This window comes from Pleurodeles waltl, chromosome 6 (assembly GCF_031143425.1).
Source record: "Pleurodeles waltl isolate 20211129_DDA chromosome 6, aPleWal1.hap1.20221129, whole genome shotgun sequence".
In the NCBI taxonomy this organism is placed as follows: Eukaryota; Metazoa; Chordata; class Amphibia; order Caudata; family Salamandridae; genus Pleurodeles; species Pleurodeles waltl.
Genome location: NC_090445.1, coordinates 811,643,321 through 811,662,502, shown reverse-complemented (window position 1 = coordinate 811,662,502; position 19,182 = coordinate 811,643,321). Strand labels below are relative to the sequence as shown.

The 19,182-nt window shown below is 43.5% G+C and overlaps 1 protein-coding gene across 1 annotated transcript in view; it reads left to right on the top strand.

Moving 5' to 3' along the window:
- The window catches only part of SORCS3 (sortilin related VPS10 domain containing receptor 3), a 2,578,554-nt gene that overhangs the window by 2,244,457 nt on the left and 314,915 nt on the right, over positions 1–19,182 (top strand). The window contains exon 19 of the mRNA XM_069239432.1: positions 13,976–14,162. Coding sequence (XP_069095533.1) covers positions 13,976–14,162 — 187 coding nt within the window. The remainder of the gene's footprint in view (positions 1–13,975; positions 14,163–19,182) is intronic.

The window sequence follows — 19,182 nt, the reverse complement described above, 5'->3', positions numbered from 1 at the left end:
CCCCCATCAGCAAAACAGGCAGCGACAACCCATAATGGGAGCAGTTAGGATCCATTTCTCCCAGTTGTCATCGGGGTCCAGTTAGTGGAAAGCATGCTATAAATGTTCCTCCATGTAGTATAATTCCTTGCTGGGGACTTCTATGTGACCTGTGGTCATGCGCAGTATGTTTCTGCTTATTCGCACACAGCAGGTCAATGATGAGGCTATCTATGTCTGTGAAATATCATCAGAAAAATCTCATAAAGAGTTCCCTGCAGGATATACAGGCACCGGGAGAGCAGAACCATATTTATGAGGGCTACTTTCTTTATCAATGACAAAGGGAGATTTCTTGAGAACCAGACCAAAGCCTGCAACCCATCCACCACCCTGCCAATATTAAGATTTCAAGAACATGTTATGTTATGTGAGTTTATATAGCGCATGGCTACTCGAAGGACTCCCAGCGCTGCGAGCACAGACACTTGCAGTTGATATATGGAGAACATCTGCTCATGTCTGTAATTCTGATCCCCACGTACCTCATGCCATCCAACACCCAGGGGAGCCCCACCTTTGGGAGTGCCTCTGCCAGAATCTCACCTAGCTCCCCCAGTGGGGCCACCTCAAATAGATCAGAGCATCATCTTTGTAAAAGGAAACCAAATGTGTTGTCTCCCTGACCACGATCCCCTGGGGCAGCATCTCCACCATCAGCTCTACAGTTACAAGGTAAACAGGAGTGGCAACAGAGAACACCCCTGCCTATTGCCCCATGCAACTGAAATCAATCCAAGACCACCTTACGCATCCGTACTCTGGCATCCAGGTCGGTGTAGAATAATTTATTCCATTGTATATACTTGGGACCCAGCCCGCCTTTTCTAGTGCCTGCCAGAGGTAGTTCCAGTCCACTGAGTCAAATGCTTGTTTGATGTAAAGAAATGCCAGGGCATAAGCATCTCCCCATAACTGTGGCACATGATATGCATGCAATAGCCCTCTCAAATTATAAAGGGTGCTTCTCTTTGGGATGAATCCAGATTGGTCAATGTGTATTAAAGCTGAGCGATGGTTCAACAAATGTGCAACCAATAAGCCACTGAGAATTTTAATATCCACATTTAACAGCAAGAGTGGTTTGTACAAGGAGGCCTCCGTTGGGCCCTTGCCCGGTTTCTGTACCACCACAATCACCACTTCACACATGGTGTCTGGAAGTCTTCCCTTTGGAAGGCCTCATGGTAGACCTTTAGTAATCTGTCCACCATCGTACTTGCATAGCTTTGGTAAAAATCTGCTAGGAGACCATCTCTCCTCTGGGTTTTCGTTGTGCTCAACCTCTTGATCACCATGAGAATCTCCTCACGGGAAAGGGGCATGTCCACAGAGTTGTGGTTAATGACAACGGGGCACAGGAACACCATCCTGATGAAGCATTCTGCACCCAGGTCGCTCAGTCTGTTTGGTGTCCTCGGTCTTTGTAGGATGTATATCCTGCATAGATGGAACTTGAGTACCACATTAATGGCTAACTGTGTGCTAATCAGGAACCCTGTGACATATCGGATCACCAATACAGAGATCTGCTGCTCATCCTGTTGAGACATTCGGGCAAACATTGCCCCTGTCTTGCCACCCTTTGTAGTCTCTGGCTGTGTTCTGTATGGATTTAATTCTCCAGTTTGTGCCAGTCATCCAACAGTTCTGTTGCCGCTATGGAAGTCTATCAGGTTTCTGAGTAGCACCCTCTCTATGATTCCCAAGCTCTCCTCCTGTTTGCCCAAATCATGTTCCAATTGGCACGTGATGCCATAAGTAGAACATGCTACAGAGGACCACCTTCATTGCGTCGCAGTCCACCGCCCTGTTCCCCATGCTGCCCCAATTCTCTGCAAAGTAGTGAGACAATGCTTTGCCCACCATCTCTGCAAAAGGGGGGGTCTGTCAGCACCTCTGCCAGAAGCCTCCACAGTGGTATTGCCAGGTACCCCCGCTCCCTCCAAAAACCCATCAGTACATGGGAATAGTCTGACAGGTAGCGGGACAAACAGGACATGTCCGTCACCCCTTGTGCCATTCGGACAGACACAAAGAAGTAGTCCAATCGGCTGTGTGTCCCCGCGGCAGGCATGTAGCCTGAGTATACCTTCTCCATCTGGTGTCTTTCATGCCAGATATCAACAAGGATAAGGCCCAGTAACATGTCATGTTATGCCCCTCACATTATCGGTTTTGTGTTGCGTCTGAATTGCTTGTGATCAATTACCCTGTGTAGGATGCAATTAGAGTCGCCTGCCAGAATAATCTCCCCCACAAGGTAGGCCGAGGTGGCTGCTGCCACCCTACCGTAGAAGTCTGAACAATCATTATCAGGTGCATATACATTCAACAAGAATATCTCTTGACCACGCAAAGGTACCAATCAGGATCACTTACCTCCCTTCCAGGTCAAGCACATGCCCCTTGTGTTAGAAGGTAACAACAGGGGCCACCCATATCGGTGCACCCCAGGCATGCCCAGAACAGGCGGTGGCATATAGTTGTCCCTTCTACCTTTTCTGGAGACTAGAGTCACTCTCCCCCCAGACATCAGTTCCCTGTAGTAAGGCAATGGACACATTATATCACTTCTGATGGGCATACATACTGAGACATTTCTCTAACTGGGCCAGTCCTCTGGTGTTCATTTACTAGTTCAGTCCGGGCCCTGGCCCTGTAGGACCCCATACATTCAACCACCCCTTAGGTGCAGCAGGGGTGGGAACTAGGACCACATAATACAGGAGCAGCCTATGATTTCCCAGAACAACAAACAGTTACTAACAAAATACAGTCCCAACAACCCCACCCATGGGCAGTATTGCCAAGTTTCCCTATACAGCAACAGGCAGATCGGAAACTAGCATCCCCCTCCGTGTATCAAAAAGAGAACAACCCACTTCAAACAAGAATTTTCTGCTTTGCTAGCGGCCAGGTCTCAGAAGTTGTGAGGCCAGGACACCCAAGCTCCTCTTCTGTGTCCACACACCTCCTTATTCTATTCAGGGAGCATAATCACAATGCATATCAATAGGACCCCACGCCCATTACACAGGAGCGATGCAAGCAACAAAACCCAGAAGCTCTGAAGTGTTCATTCCAAGAGGTGCAGAACCAAGTCTGAAGCTCAGCCAGGGGGCCTCTGGAACCGCTCACCTAGTCTTACGCCCCATGGTCAGTTTTAGTACTCAGATTAAGGAACACATAGTTTAGGATGGTCCAATGTCTGTACTGTCACTGCCTGTTCCAGGATGACTCCTTTGTCTCTGAAAAGATTCCCTTAAATCCAGCACAATGTTGTGTCTAGAAGGGTGCCATCTGGGCAGACGACAATCCTTCCTGTCTGCAGCGTGTCATCCAGACTATTCGTTCACACACTGGGTTGAGTGCCTCTGTGTACTTTCTATTGGTGATTCTCTCCCCACAGTAACCCAGTAAGGATACCAGCCAGGGTTTCCAACCAGTTTCTTGCTTCTTTTGGGATGAAAAAGACCAACACCTTCCCTCCATTCAAAACTCCTATTTTCACTAACATAAGGAACATAAGGCTATATTTTAGAATATGGTCCCTCATACACTTCTTGACAAACAGATGAGCATTTCATTGGTTCTCTATCTTTTGTGTCTAATCTGGGAAGACTGAACTAGGTTTCTTTTCAAACTGTGGAGGGCCCACACCAGCACCTACTGTAGAAGAGTGCCTCAGTTCCCAATATTCAACTGACATGCAATAAGGGCTCTCTACTGCACCCTAGACTTCGGTGGGGAAACTAGCACCCTGTGGCCTGCTCAGTGGTGAACTTTGACAGCCCCTTGAGGAGTAGGGCATTATCAGTCCAGTCCTCTAAAACCAGTTCTGCTCATTGTCCATCTACCTTCTCCAGAAACCATATGAATCTGAAATTATTGCTTCGGGATTGGCCCTCAGCGTCCTCTATCCTTTCGTCCAGCCAGGCCACCAGCCTTTAGAGGATTTACACATTGTCACGTAAAAGGCAGAGTACATTCTTTCCGATGCAGAACCCCTACAGTCTCCTATGCTGTGGTGGCCCTATCCAACACCTTCCTAAAGTCCACTCATTGTAAATTGACCTCAATTGTGACTGAGTCTATCTTGATTAAAAGTTATTCCTGGGAGCTCTATATAGCCAACATCAGGTCTGCAGGTCTCAGGGCATCGGTCGCTGGCAAAATATAAGAAAACAATTCCCAGTTCAGACTACCCCTTTTATTGCCTTGAACATGGAGGGAACAGTGCACTCACAGTGGCATATTCAATGTGGCTGTTTTATTTGGAACCACATTTTCTGCAGTCCACAAAGTACTCTGGCTAAAAGAGAAATATGCTTCAGAGTGTTACACTTTTGAAATTCTGCATTCTGCGCTTCCCTCAAGATGATTCCAAAGAATCAAGGCTGATTTGACCACATCTGAAGGCAGTGACTACACAAAATGTATTTGTCTTGAAGAGCTATTAACATGGAAACTACTGTAGACTACCCTGCTGCCTTGACTGAAGATCTATTACCTTACAGTTGCCTCTGTCAGTGCAAACTCCACCTGGTGCTTTTTCACCCAAGAGTTTATCTCTGCCAGACTGCTACGAAGCCAATCGAAGGCAGTGAAATCCTTTTGTGTATCACCTGAAATCTACTGGTCCTTGACTGACCAGAGGTTCACAGTTCTCTTTATGTCTAGGTGCAATGTTTCCCTCTGTCTGAACCTCAGAGCACAGTAGTCTAGGTTGCTCATTGATTCTTTCCCATGCCTTCCAAATAAACACAGAAAATAGGCCTTAAAATAACAGTTACATCCATTTTAATTCCAAGTCACCCAATTCCTAATCATTTGTTTGTGGTCCTATACCACATTTTTGCTACTTTTATACCTACCTTCATCTGGACCTGAAGTTGTTTATCAGCTGTCTGTTCTGTGTTAGTTTTTGTCTCTGTCTCATACACCAAGTACATCATACAAGCATGCGACTTGAATGTAACCAAGCTCACAAAAGGAGACCTAAGACTAGGCTGAAAAAACTGTAGGGACACTGGATAGAATTGCTTGTGGAAGCAAACAAATCATCTAATTTATCTTTTATCTCAAGCGTTTCAGTGACTTTCTCACAGATACATAAATATTGGTGCAATAATCAAGGAACAATCTGATGGTCATTTGACAACAGATTGTAACTTGCTGGACTAGCAGAGTCAACCCTTTCTTTGACCTGCTGGGCACTATAAAGATATTGGCATATATAACTCAGCTTTAGACACAATTAAATCTCACCTATGTTGCAAAGTCATTAGATTTATACTGGTAACACATGACAGTTTCTTATATTAAGGGTGCTGTATGTAGGTACTTATTTAGAATGGGATCAAAGTGTATTCATAGAGAATCTGTAAATATTGGTTATTTTGGTGTAATGCTCAAGGCTTTTTTTTATTTCCTGATGTGTGCTAGAGAAAATGTATTTGAACACTCTAAAATAGGGTTGACAGGCCCACTGTATCTTTCATTGGGCTGAATAGTATATAACTGCTGAATATGTTACACACAGCAGAGAGGTGAAGGAAGATAATGGTCATGCAGATGACCTGCATCCAGGGATCCAAGGAGCTCAATCTAGTGGTGACTATTTTTAATGTAAACCTTTTAGAAGGATGTATGCCTGGATGGCAATCATGTATAAGAGTAACGGTTTCTGCAAGTCTCCCAGCTGGGTGACAGGATATCTGCTCTGGGGCCTGGAGCACCAGCATCTGCCTGCCTGCTGAAATCATAGGTCCCTGTTAGGAGGAGTAGAGTGCCTGGAAGGAGGGAGGCCATGTGGGGGTTCCTGGTGAGTGGTCCCTCAAGTCTCACCAGCTGAGCCTTTGACACATGTGCTGCCATTTGCCAGTGGGGGCAGCCATGATCTTAATTATCACCACATAGATCTGGTCATCCACCCATATGCTGCCCAAAGTTGACAATCCTGTCTGGAAGAGGGGGCATTCTGGGAAAATAATTATTGCCACATCTATTGCGAAGTCTGTGTATCTACTGCCCCAAAGTGAGCAACCCTACTTCCTAGAGAAGCCTGCTGCAAAGATAATTACTGTCACATAGATAGTGCCATCCTCCCTTGTGTTGCCCAAATCAGCAACCCTGTACACCAGAGTTGGCCAATGTGAAGGTAAGTGCAGCCTCACCGTCAGGCCGTCCATCCATGTACCGCCCAAAGTTGGTGACCGAGCATGCTAGAGGGAGGGGGTTCTGTGAAGATAATTGCTGTTGCACCGATTGAGCTGCTCTTATGTGGTTGCCCAAATGGGTTGACCCATATACCAGAGGGAGCCACCATGAAGATAACCCCGATTGTGCTGTCTGCCCGTGTTCTGCCCAAAAGTCTGTAACCTCAAAGTGGGCCGCTGTGAAGAGCAAGACCCTTTTCTCTGGTGCCCCATTGGTAAAAGAAAGGGCCATCACCTGAGCACAGAGTGTGACCGTGAAGCACAATAGGTTCTGACATGTGCACCTGGAGTGCTGACTAGAACATTGGAAGTCAAATCACAGCCCCAACCTGCCAGCAGGATCAGGGGAACTTACCACATCACAGCAAGAGCAATATAGATGTCCATCTGCCTTGCCTGAAGCAACAAAACTCCCACTCATCACTGGCATTTGCTCCAGTGTACCGTGACACCAGATTATGACCACTGCCAGGGTCCTTCCACACAATAACACCAGCAGGAGAGGGCAAGACTGATCACCGGGCCACAAAGCCCTGAGGAGATCTTGCTTTGACTCCTAGCACTGCCCTTACTTGTAGAAAGCTATTGTGGAACTTCTAAGACTCTGACTTGATTGCAAGACATAATTTAAATGTTACCTATCATAAATTGGGAATAGCCACTACCAGTAGACAAGAACGTGGGATTCAGGACATTGCCCAGACAATGCTAGAGTACTGGACTTTGGAGGGCTGTGCATATTCTTTGTGTGTTTCATATTTCACTTTGTGTTTGTACATAAATACAGCTTTTGTCATAAAAGTGAGTATCTGGTTGGATATTCATTCACTGAGGTTGCTGGATGTATTTTGAGTTTTGAGACTCCATTCTCCTTGCATCTATCTCCCCACAGAAGCCTTGGACAGCTCGACCCACACTATCACTGAGAGGCAAGTGCTGAAGGTCCTCCTGCCCAAGGTGCTCGAGAAAAATAGTAGGTTGAGCCCTGGAACAAAAAGGAGTAAAATCCTTGACCAATGCGGTTAAGCCCAGTAACTCCTGCTTGCCACGTGACTCTCTGAAAGAGGTTCTGATAGACATGCTCCTATAACGGGGGATCGTGCATGGGCAAAGAGGATTCAGTGACTTGCATGGTGGGAGGTCCCTCTTTCAATTGATGACATATCAACTTTGGAATAACACCAAGTTATTAAACATGCATGCCTACTAGCAACTTTTGTCATTTGTTTCCACCTATACTAAAACGATTTGAAACCTGGATGGCTCATTACCAATGTGATAAAGATCATGTCATTTAAAGACATCTGTAGACATTTCTCTGAAGCAGCCACATTAAGTATGTTTCGCCTTTGTCTTCATGTAGGTGTACTGAAACTTTCTCCTGCTCAAAATCTGCATTTTTTATGTGAAACAACCGACCTACTACACATTACTCATTTTCTTTAGAAGCCGTAATTGTTTTCTACAGATGTCATGTTCAATATATTTTAATATGTTATGGAGAGATCCACATGTGCATTTATTATACATACACACACACGTGCACCTTCCTACAGTAACGTAACAAATAAAATAGCCACAATGAATGTTAAAGAACGGAATTATCACCATCATGTAAATTAACACAAGTGATTTTTTTACATGTTTCATACAACTACGTACATTCCCTGGTAAATAGCATTACACCTATAGATTTAGGAGACATAGCTTATTGTTATTACATTTGGCCATGCCTTTTCTGAACTTTGTGAGCCAAGGGCAGAACTGGAAATTTCCACTTAGTAGTTCAGAAGGAAAGATTGGAAATGCATCTCATGAATGCATCTCGAAACCTGTGATCTTATCCGTTTGGAATCCCGCTAGTTCATTTCCACTTTAATTTATATTCATAAACTCAAAGATGGGGACATTGTGCGAGATGGGAGCATTTTAATACTTCATACAAAACTAGCAGAAGCAGCAGGCCCAGACATTTGGATAGGTTTGAAAAATCAACCAAAGCCATTAGTTTAGTGAAAATGGCCTTAATATCACTTAAAACTGAATACATATTTAAATATTAAAGTGAAGGACATTCGGTAAATTGGGGCTGTACGATATTGTAAAAGATTCAGCAACATATTGTTGCCTTCTCTGGTAGAACGTGGTGTAAGACATATTATATATGTTCTCATATTTGATGCATCAAGACTGGGTCCTAAAGATCGGGATTGTGGTTAATACTTATTTTATGCTGTAGAAGAAATCTCTGTCAAGCAAGTTAACCCAATAAATTAGGTTACTGCTGCTGAAATCAGGTGTGACCAAAAGATAATGACTTCGAAAGGCGGTATGGCTAGGTCAGACTTTCCTCTTTCTGAGGTTCGGTCAACGAGTTGTTTATTAGTAACACATTGTATTTACACTACTTAAAGCACTTAATATTTAAAAAAGATGAAAGTGTGGCAGTAAATACCACCTAAACATGTTTTTGATATTAATTATAGTATTTGTGGTATTGTTATCATTAAATCATTGTTCTTTTTTTCATCTTTATTGGTGGTAGTAGCAAAAAGAGTATTATTAGAAGTAGGGGCTATTGATGATTTTTAGAAGGTGCATTTGGAATTCTGGCCGTTTGGGGTTCAGAAAGGATAGACTTTCAGACTCTTCCAAATAGTTAAGTGAATCCGTATTTTGTTTGTCATCGATTTTTTTGCATAAACTATACCGTATAGACAAATTAAATAGTACTCAGTGATTTGTTATATTTATTTACATATTTGCAGAGATTTCTAAAAGTGTTACATTCTAACTCTATGATCAGTTCGGAACACTGACACAGCCTCTGAGTTAGACACTGTACAGACGAATTTCAGCCTAAATGGATGTGTGGGATCCCTCTCTGAAATTCCTTTTACCTTACAATGAGCTTAGTATATATTTCGTGTAAGGTATACTCTTCAGACTTTGATTTATTTGTGTATTGTGGACAACTAAAATAGTTAAGAATCATAATTGAGCATGTACGCTTTGTTGTGCAAAAAACCTCAGTCTTCACTAATCATATTGATAATCGATAAAAGCAACCATGTTTATAAAGTTCAACCTTAACAAATTAAAATAAATGTTGCCATTTTCACCCATTTAAACAGGTGGCAATCCTGTAAACCCCCTAGTTTTCCCAGTATTCAGCCACAGAATTGTTTTGGTGCAAGGTTTCTCCGGTGCAGGGCCTTACGCCACCTACTTACTTTATTCTTTGCTGGTCATAAGGCTTGATTTGAAGTGGGCAATGTGGATGACAAGCTATTACATAGTACATCTTTGATTGGATCTCCTACATATACAGGATTCAGAATTTGTAGGATTTATCTCTTGTGAATGCTGTCTTGGGTGGCAACCATAAATAGTGACAATTGAGAGGCTTATGCTTCATTTGGAGTAACGTGGTGCAACCAAACAGGAAGTAGGGCTTAAATACAATTTGTATGTGCTGCTGGTTATGATGAGCAGGGCATAGAGAAAGATGCTCTACACAACACCCTTGCACTTTGGCTGAGGCCAGCAGAGTGGGTAAAAGTAAGTAATTCATGTATGATGGTTCAGCATTCCAAGGCATGGAAAGGATGACAGCTGCACTGAAAGAGCTCCTTGTAGTTTGCAGGCCAACAGGTTGATTTAGCATCTTAAACATAAGTATGATTGTCAATGAGAGTCACTACAAAGATACCACATTCATTCTTCATTTTTTGCTCTATGAGACAGAATTACTTTGCACACTGACCACGGTACATTGAGAAGTATAAACACATATGTTAACTGTGTCATCTGATCTATTCAAACATATGAATCCTGCATGGAAAAGTAGCTGTAATGTGGAAGTATGTCTCAGTGGGGCAGTCCTCTTCCAAATACTTTGTGCCGTCTCCTAAGTAATAAGGAGGAGCACACAAATTCCCAGCCTTTCTGAGACGTCGAAATGCTACTTTGAGGCGCTGCCATGCACACCAGGCATTTTTGGCACCCTTTTTGATTCCTCAAATAAGTCCAGTTATAAAAAATCACTATTTTGCACAGCAACAGGAGGACTGAGGCTTTAAGGATGTGTGGCTCCCTTTTCCAACCAGACTGAGGATGAACATTCAGGCTGTGCTCATTCCACCCCAAGTAGCCCTTGTTAGAAATGGGGTCTTTAGTTAACAGTCAGGTTACCCCCGTTCAAGCAAGGACCCTCACTCTAGTCAGGGTAAAAGAGAATCACCCTCAGCTAACCCCTGCTTACCCGCTTGGTAGCTTGGCAGAGCAGTAGGCTTAACTTCAGAGTGCTAGGTGTAAAGTATTTGTACCAACACACTCAGTAACGTAATGAAAACACTACAAAATGACACAACACCAGTTAAGAAAAATAGGAAATATTTATCTAAACAAAACAAGACCAAAACAATAAAAATCCACAATACACAAGTCAAGTTATCAATTAAAAATCAAAAAGAGTCTTTAAGTAGTTTTAAACACACACTAATGCTGTTAGCGTGAAAAAGTACCTAGGGTGCATCAAAAATAACCCTGCACCGGCGAGTGCACATCAAAAAGGGCTTGCGAGGCGTTGATTCCACTCACGAGCGGGACCGTGCGTTGTTTCTCCTTTCGCCGGGTTGAGCGCGTCATTTCTTCTCTCCGCAGGAGAACGATGCGTCAATCCGGTCAGCACTCTCGGGTCCGGGCAGGCCTTGCGTTGTGTTTCCACACACAGTGGTACTTGAGTGGGAAATCCAGCCGCACGATGATCCAAAAACCCTGCAGCGCGGGTTGTGATCTCCCAGCCTCCATCAGCGATGCTGTGCATCGTTTCTCCTGCTCCGTTCGTCGATTCTTTGGTTGCGTTTCCTGCAAGCATCGTTTCTCAGCTGCAGAACCGGTGGTGCGTTGTTTCTTCAGCCAAAGATCAGAGTTGGGTCGATCTTTCCCCGCACAGCACTCTGTGTGTGGATTTCCTTGTCTTTAGGTTGCCCGCTTCTCCTTTCAGGGTCCCAGGAACTGGATGGGCACCACAGGGCAAAGTAGGAGACTCCAGGTGCTGGCAGAGAGAAGTCTTTGTTGTCCCTGAGACTTCAAACAACAGGAGGCAAGCTCAAGATCAAGCCCTTGGAGATTTCTTCTCAAGATGGAAGGTACACAAAGTCCAGTCTTTGCCCACTTACTCTGGCAGAAGCGGGAACTCCAGGATAGCTCCACAAAGTACAGTCATAGGCGGGGCAGCTCTTCTGCCTCAGCTCTTCAGCTCTTCTCCAGGCAGAGGTTCCTCTTGTTTCCAGAAGGGTTTTTTCCCAATCTGTGGGTTTGGGTGCCCTTCTTATACCGAATTTCTCCTTTGAAGTAGTCCTACTTCTAAGTAAAGTCTCTTTTGAATGTGAAATCCTGCCTTGCACAGGCCAGGCCCCAGACACTCACCAGGGGGTTGGAGACTGCATTGTGTGAGAGCAGGCATCTGTGGCCATTGCTTGTCGAAACTTGATCCCTCTGATGACCAACCAGTCCCAATGAACTAATATTTCCAATCCGAAATATGTCAATATAATATAATGGAACTGAGGAACAGATCAACTTTAAGAGATTTATGAAGTGACTTCAACACAAACAGTCCGGTGCAAACTACAGAGTTGTCCCCTGCTATGCTTGTAATTTGCAAGGTTTTAGCCTCTTCAGCCTCCTCCCTCTCTATAAAATTGTTTAATATCAGCCCTGATGTTTCATAGATTGAATCTTTGCATCGGAAGTTGGTGAATAACACACATATTAATGTATCAGAAGGCAACAACCATTTTCACATCCTATCCTCTGCCACTTAAGGAAATGTTAAGAAGCAACCAACTATCAAGCCCATTCTAAAGTTTCAACATCACAGATGATTATCATGCACCATGTTTATGAGGCCTTTCTTAGCCAAAAATGTTGACGCTTTACACTCTGCTTTTGCAGGCTACCTCTATCAGATGGTGCAGACAGTGGTCCAGCTGACCACTGTACGCACTCCCAGTATCATTTCCAAAACGAGCTGCTCTTTGTTACATTGTGACTTCAGTCCAATTAAAGGGCAATGTTTGTAATCCAAGAATATTACGAATGCAAATGAAGAGCATTTGCTGAGCATGCTGGATTTCAACCCAACAATCTCTTCTTGCATGGAGTTACAAACCGATTTCCTGTATATTCATAGGTAGGTGGACTGTGACTTTTTGCAAGAAGACCTCTTGTGCCAAATTTACTAAGTTTTCATGCAATGCAATACAGCAACCAAATTTGATGTGCTGCGTTGCATGAAAAACAAAAATATAAAAACTATAGAAAAAACTAAAGAAACAAGTATATGTCAAATACACAAATTATGGAAAGGTTGGAGCTTTTTTAATCGTAAAAAAACAAAGTAATATTATGAACTATAGCATATTGCTTTCTGTTTATTGTTCCCTTTTTGCCAGTGCGTACTAGTCCTTAAATTGAGATCACCAATACCCCATACTGGATTCTGCTTGCACTTGCACTGATCTCATCAATTGAGCTGAAGATAACTTAATTTTTATCCTCAATTTCAAACTTGTGTGATGCAAACCATGCACAATGTGTTAGTAAATGCCCCTCTTCGCGTCAAGAGAACTTTGAGCATCCTTACAATACAAAGGGAGAGGGAGATCTTGACACAGAGCAAAAAGTAAGCTGCAGCCAGCTACTTTTGTGCAGCACACACACAGGAGGAGGGGAGCAAAGCTGTTGGCAAATACGCCGCTTCCATTGCATGTTCCACTCCAGTCTGTTAGCAAGCCAAGGAAATAATTCAATGTCCCCGGGCAGTGTGCATTACTCTGCATGCCAAATGGTAGATGTGAATGGAATTACAGGTTCAGGTCCCACAGGTTCACCACTAAAATAGTCATAGAGAGCTGGAGGCAGGACTGCAGGATTAAATTAATAGAACGTTTACATGTATACTTCTGGCCAGAACAGGCTTTTGTTAATATGAAGGCATACAATTGACATATGTGTTCGCACAAATCATGTTTTTTCCCGCTTTTACACAAACCTTGTCTGCATAGCCAATTAACTAAGCAGTACATTCAGCTGCCCAATGAGTGCTCTTATGACATTTTCTTAGATAGGGAGGTTTGAGTGTCCCTCAAAGTTAAGCATTTTTCACAGTGAGATATGAAACGTACAATTGCGTGTTATGGCAAGGATCTACCCCTTATTATTTGTTTGAACTTGCAAATGCTTATAACCCACTTGATGTATGTATTTAGCAGCTTCATTTTGTGTGATGTAAAACTGCTTCTTAGGTTTGCTTTGCTGTAGTTCAGTGGATCGAGCTCAAGGGGGCCCCGTCAGTACAGTACTCTGGCCTCGAACCTAGTGCGTGAGCCCGGAGCGGGGGTCCCTCCAGGTACTTTGCAGCCCTCCTCCCACCCCACCTCTCCCAAAGTTTCGTTAAGCCACTGCTGTAGGTCAGTCTGGCATTGCTTCATGTAAAAAGGTGCTTTTCTTGTATATATTACAAGAGTGAAACACATAGTAGACCAATGTCTCGGCTGTGTTGTTGAGCTTTAAGTGTCCTCTAGTTTGGCGAAACATGGACCAGCCATTTTTAATCTGAGTAGTGTGGAGACAGTACATAATCAGTCAGCTTTATCAGTATGGTCAGTGACACGTTCATAAAGGAATGCTCTTTTTCCTTCTCGCAGGGTGATCTCCAGAGGACGAACATTCAGTTTGATTTCGGGGATGGTATCGCGGTGTCCTATGCTAATTTCAGCCAGGTGGAGGATGGCATCAAACACATCTACAAGAGCGCTGGAATATTTCAGGTTGTGGCTTATGCAGAAAACTATGTAGGCTCCGACAGTGCGGTCCTCTTCCTCCATGTCACATGTAAGTAGACCACGTAAAGGTAAAATATCAACATTTCGCTGTAACATTGTTAACTAAAAATAATGCATCAAACCACTTAAAACCTATTACCCTGATTTTTATCGAGGACAAATGTGTTTCTCCTGGAATGGATCTTTGGTGCAAAATGGCGGGGGCCGGCAACAAAGGTGAGAACACAGTATCTTCCTCAATGAAGTTGTCATCACTAATCTCTTTCTGAAATACCTGTAAGTCAGGTTGCACTGGATTTTAAGTCTTCTGTGCTTTCAGCTTGCTGTTGATTATACGTGAAAACGCAGCGGAATTTGCAGTAAATGCAATAAAATCATGTTATACAGGCTCACTGGATTCATGCAACAAAGCGAGTATTTGGTCACAAAATACAGGTAACACATCAGAGGGATGGAGGCCTGCTGGGATGTCAGCAAACCACTAAGTATCTGATTGTCTTTTAATAAAGTAAGCTTTTGTTTTAAATGCAGACAGTTTTCGTTAAAGGAAACACACTGCATTTAAAAATAAATGTTTACTTTATTTTTGTTCATTAAGTGTTGGTATAGCTCCCTGAATCACTGCCTATTCAGCCCTCTTACATTAAAAGGAGAAGAGTTCCAAAGGGAACCTTCCCCTTTTGCCAACACTTTACCACCTCCTTTAAGGTGTCAGATTTAAGTTGAGGAACATTGATACATTAGATACCAATGTGCTATTTTAAAGAGGCCTCTACAACACACCCACTCCAGATACCGAATCTGTATCCATTCCGAATACCATTCTAGAAGTAAAAAAAAATTCTGAATCCTAAAATGGGATTACTACACAGGAAAAAGCGTTTTATCCGTTGCAAATGTCAAAGTGGAGTGTTTGCAACTGTTAAAATGCATAAAACAACTAGCCCAACATTTTCTGGCAGTCTGCAAAGAAAAACAAATTATAGGACATTATGTCACATTATAGTGATGCTATTTTGACTTTTAAACAAGCATTGATGCAAAATAGACTATTGCAATGTAAAAAATGCAGGCCTTTCTTAAGAAAGAAATCTACACAGACTATGCATATCATATTTTAAATGCCGTTCATAAGAAAAGGCATTGTATAAGATAGAAGCACAGAAAACACCATGTTATTAAAGCTGTCACTTGAAACCCTACCATAGTTGATGCATGACATATTATGATGCATTCACCGTAAAACAAGCCTTTGTGAAATCAGTTCAAAGAAAATGTTCACCTCCTTCATTTTGTGCCTCCCAGTTATGTTTTACAACTAGTCTTATGCTTTGGCTTTACTGAGTGTTTACATTACGAAGCCTCTCAAACACCTATTTTCATTCAGAAAAAGCCCTGAAGAGCAAAGTTTTACTTTACCTATGTACCATAGGAGTGTTCTGGTGTGGCAAAACAATACAAATGAAAAATTATGAAAACTGGACTTCTACAGTCTTAGCCCCTCATTATGAGTTTGGCAGGCGCAAAAGGGCGCCTACCAACCTCCTTCTGTCGGGTTACCGCCATTGCGGTCCCCTTCCCGTGGCCCCTACTAAAAGTTTCCCATTTGGTCAACAGGTGGAAACAGAGTTTCCGCCTGCTGGCCCAGAGGGAAACAGCTCACAACATTGACAGCGGCTCATAATTTAGCTGGCGGCAATGTTGCGGTGCAAGGCAGACAGTAAAAAGCGTGACAGGGCTGGCCATGGGGAGTGCAGGGGCCTCCTGCACCCCGTCTTCTCTAGGCTTTACATGGTAGTGCTACTGCCATGTAAAAGCTGGCAGAGAGGGGACTCGTAATCCCCAGGGCAGCGCTGCCCTGGAGGATCAGGACCGCCAGACTGATGACAAGTTGTGATCTGGTGGTGCTGGCGATCCGACCATGGTGCTACCACCACAGTCGTAATGTGGCTGCCAAACCACCATATTGGCAGCTGTCCAACCTCCACTGCAGCCCTGTCAGTCTGAAGACCGCCAGAGTCGTAATGGCTGCCTAACTGTTCTCTGAATATAACTGCTCCATTGAGAACAGTGTCTGTGTAGTATTAATCAGTTTGAGAAAGAGAAACATTGGCATGCCGAAGAAGTTACTATATTCTGTCTTTACTCTTTAAAAGTCATTGAAACATGCACAGGGTTGTTTTCATGCTGCAGACACAGGCTTTTCCAAAGACTTTGGCCCTTTGATAGGTTAGTACAATTTGGCAAAGTTGGTACTTCTTCAATACTTGTCTTATACCTGAATACTGCAAATGTGAGTAAAAAAGCGTTGAAAAGTGTCTGACAGTGTGCTGCAACAAGTCTGCCACAACCTTCAATTCTTTTGGTCAAGCAACACTACTTTTTGTGGAAATTTGCAAATTGTACAGCAGATGGCAGGCTCTTTGGCAGTGAAACAAATCCATCATTTAATTAAATGTCCTGAAGACTATCCTAATTTCAGTTCCAAGATTATATACAGTGTCCCAACTGAGGGATTCCATGTGACAGGAGAGGATGGAGATGGGACAAACATTTGGTGTGGTGGACTGTCGCCCTCACCACTTGGTGAAGCAAGCCTCCTATTCTAAACCACTGTTTTCTGCAAGGAATCCTTCAGTCTCACCTTGTTCCATTTTGGGAGTGTGCAAAATGCTAAACATCAAAGATGTACAGAGAGCGGGTAGTCTTCTACAAAGCAAGGTGTTAGGAACAATTTGCAAAGGGGGGTTTCTGGGCAAAGCAGATGAGCTCATGAACATGAAGTTGTGTTTTCTTTCGGTTGCCTCGAAGGTTTTTCTGCCTTAAGGCTGATGGGATGTACAGACACAGGGCTCTGCAATTTTGGCTGCAGTTCCCAAAGCTCACTTTTTGTTACGCTGGAACTGGATTCCCTCTGAGTGGGGTAAATTACTTCCCTGATTGGAAATTAATGGGGCCTCATTATGAGTGTAGCGGTCAGAGGACTGCCACACTCGCATTGACAGTCAGACTACTGCACTCCAGTCAGTCCGGCCACCACATTACAACTCTTGCTGGCAGACCCGCCAGGGGACCACTGTCCCCACCAGGAACATCGTTCCTGATGGGCTGATGGCAGCCTGAGTTGTACTCAGCCACGGCGGCTCTGAACTCATCACAGCCATGCTGATTACAAGCCAGCCTTTCCATGACGGGGACCCTGCCATGGAAAGGCTGGTAGAGAGCAAGTATTGGCAGCCACAAGGGACACCCCTGCCCAGCACCATCAAAATGCATACTGCCATTGCCAATGGCATGGGCAGTGCAGGGCCATCCCTGCCCAGCAAAGCAGACAGTACGCATTCTGATGGTGCTGGTGGGTGTGCTACGATATTGGCTTCGGCTCCCTTAAAGGAGCACTGTTCCCACCAGTCAGCCTGGTGGAGATGCAAAATACAGTGTTCCCGCCGGTCATCCCAGTGGGAACATTGTTATACACTTAGGGGGGACTCCAGCAGTATGGCAGTGGCGTCCTCCCTGCAAGTTTGGTGGTCGGCTTATTCGATGGCTAAACTCATAATGAGGCCCTGTGTCTTTTTCAGCTGGCTTTTTTTTAGAGCCCCTCAGTTCTCTAATGGAAGTTTTCTAAAATTATTGTTTTACTAACGGTACTACAAATATCATCTGACAGTAAGACAGTTGTGGTAGCATTTTCTGCTAACCCTGCTTTTATGAAATCCATTCACATTTGTGCATATCCTGTGGCATTGCCATAAGCCAAACAACTTGTCAATCTAGTCCATCAGTAAGGAAATCAAACTTAATTTATTTCCTAGTGGCCTCCTGATATTTCAGGATCTTTTTACTTCCAGGCACTTTAGACCAAGAAGATAGCTTTCTGTGCAGACTTCACAGCATACCTGAGACTCCACTGGGAATGAAGGTTGGTTAGGAGGCTAGAATATTCAGCAAAGCCATGTAGTATTTCATGTAACAGAGTATCAGACAGACCTCATAAAAATTCTGAGCTTAGACAAAGTCTTTCTGTTTTCATCATGGCATTTTAAAAATATCATACAAGGACTCGTTATAGGTTACTCTGAACCAATCCCTTGCTATCCCTAATATGTCCCTTTCTACTTCTTATGTCAAAGTAATGTATTCTAAAAGCACGTGAGATTTGACACCCGGTAAACAAATTCCCACATTTGATGACTCGTCACAAAACTTTCCTCATAAAAATTTCAACACCTCACCTCAGCATATTCCTGGAAAGTTTCAGGATGATCCAACTAATGGGGCCTGAGAAAAAGGGACCCTGTTGTACTTTTTTGCTCATGCAGTGTCATCCCCAATCTTTTTGCCTTCTGCCTCCTATTTTTTCTGACCTGTTGCTGTTGGTTTTCGAACTCTGAGCACTTTACCACTGCTAACCAGTGCTAAAGTGCAAGTAAAATTGTATTGAATTGGTTTATCCATGATTGGCATATTTGATTTACTAGTAAGTCCCTAGTAAAGTGCACTAGAGGTGCCAGCGCCTGTAAATCAAATGCTACTAGTGGGCCTGCAGCACTGGTTGTGCCACCCACATAAGTAGTTCTGTAATCCTGTCTCAGACCTGCCATTGCAATGTCTGTGTGTGCAGTTTTAACTGTAAATTCGACTTGGCAAGTGTACCCACTTGCCAGGCCTAAACCTTCCCTCTTCTTACATGTATGGCACCCCTAAGGTAGGCCCTAGGTAGCCCCAAGGGCAGGGTGCAATATATGGTTAAGGTGGGACATATAGTAATGTGTTTTATATGTCCTGACAGTGAAATATTGCTAAATTCATTTTTCACTGTTGCAAGGCCTGTCCCTCTCATAGGTTAACATAGGGGCTACCTTTAAATATGATTAAAGTGTAGATTCCCCTTGGGAGCAGATGGACATGTGGAGTTTAGGGACTCTGAGCTCACAATTTAAAAATACATATTTTATTAAAGTTGATTTTAAGATTGTGTGTTTGAAAATGCCACTTTTAGAAAGTGATCATTTTCTTGCTTATACCATTTCTGTGACTCTGCCTGTATGTGGATTCCCTGTCTCGGT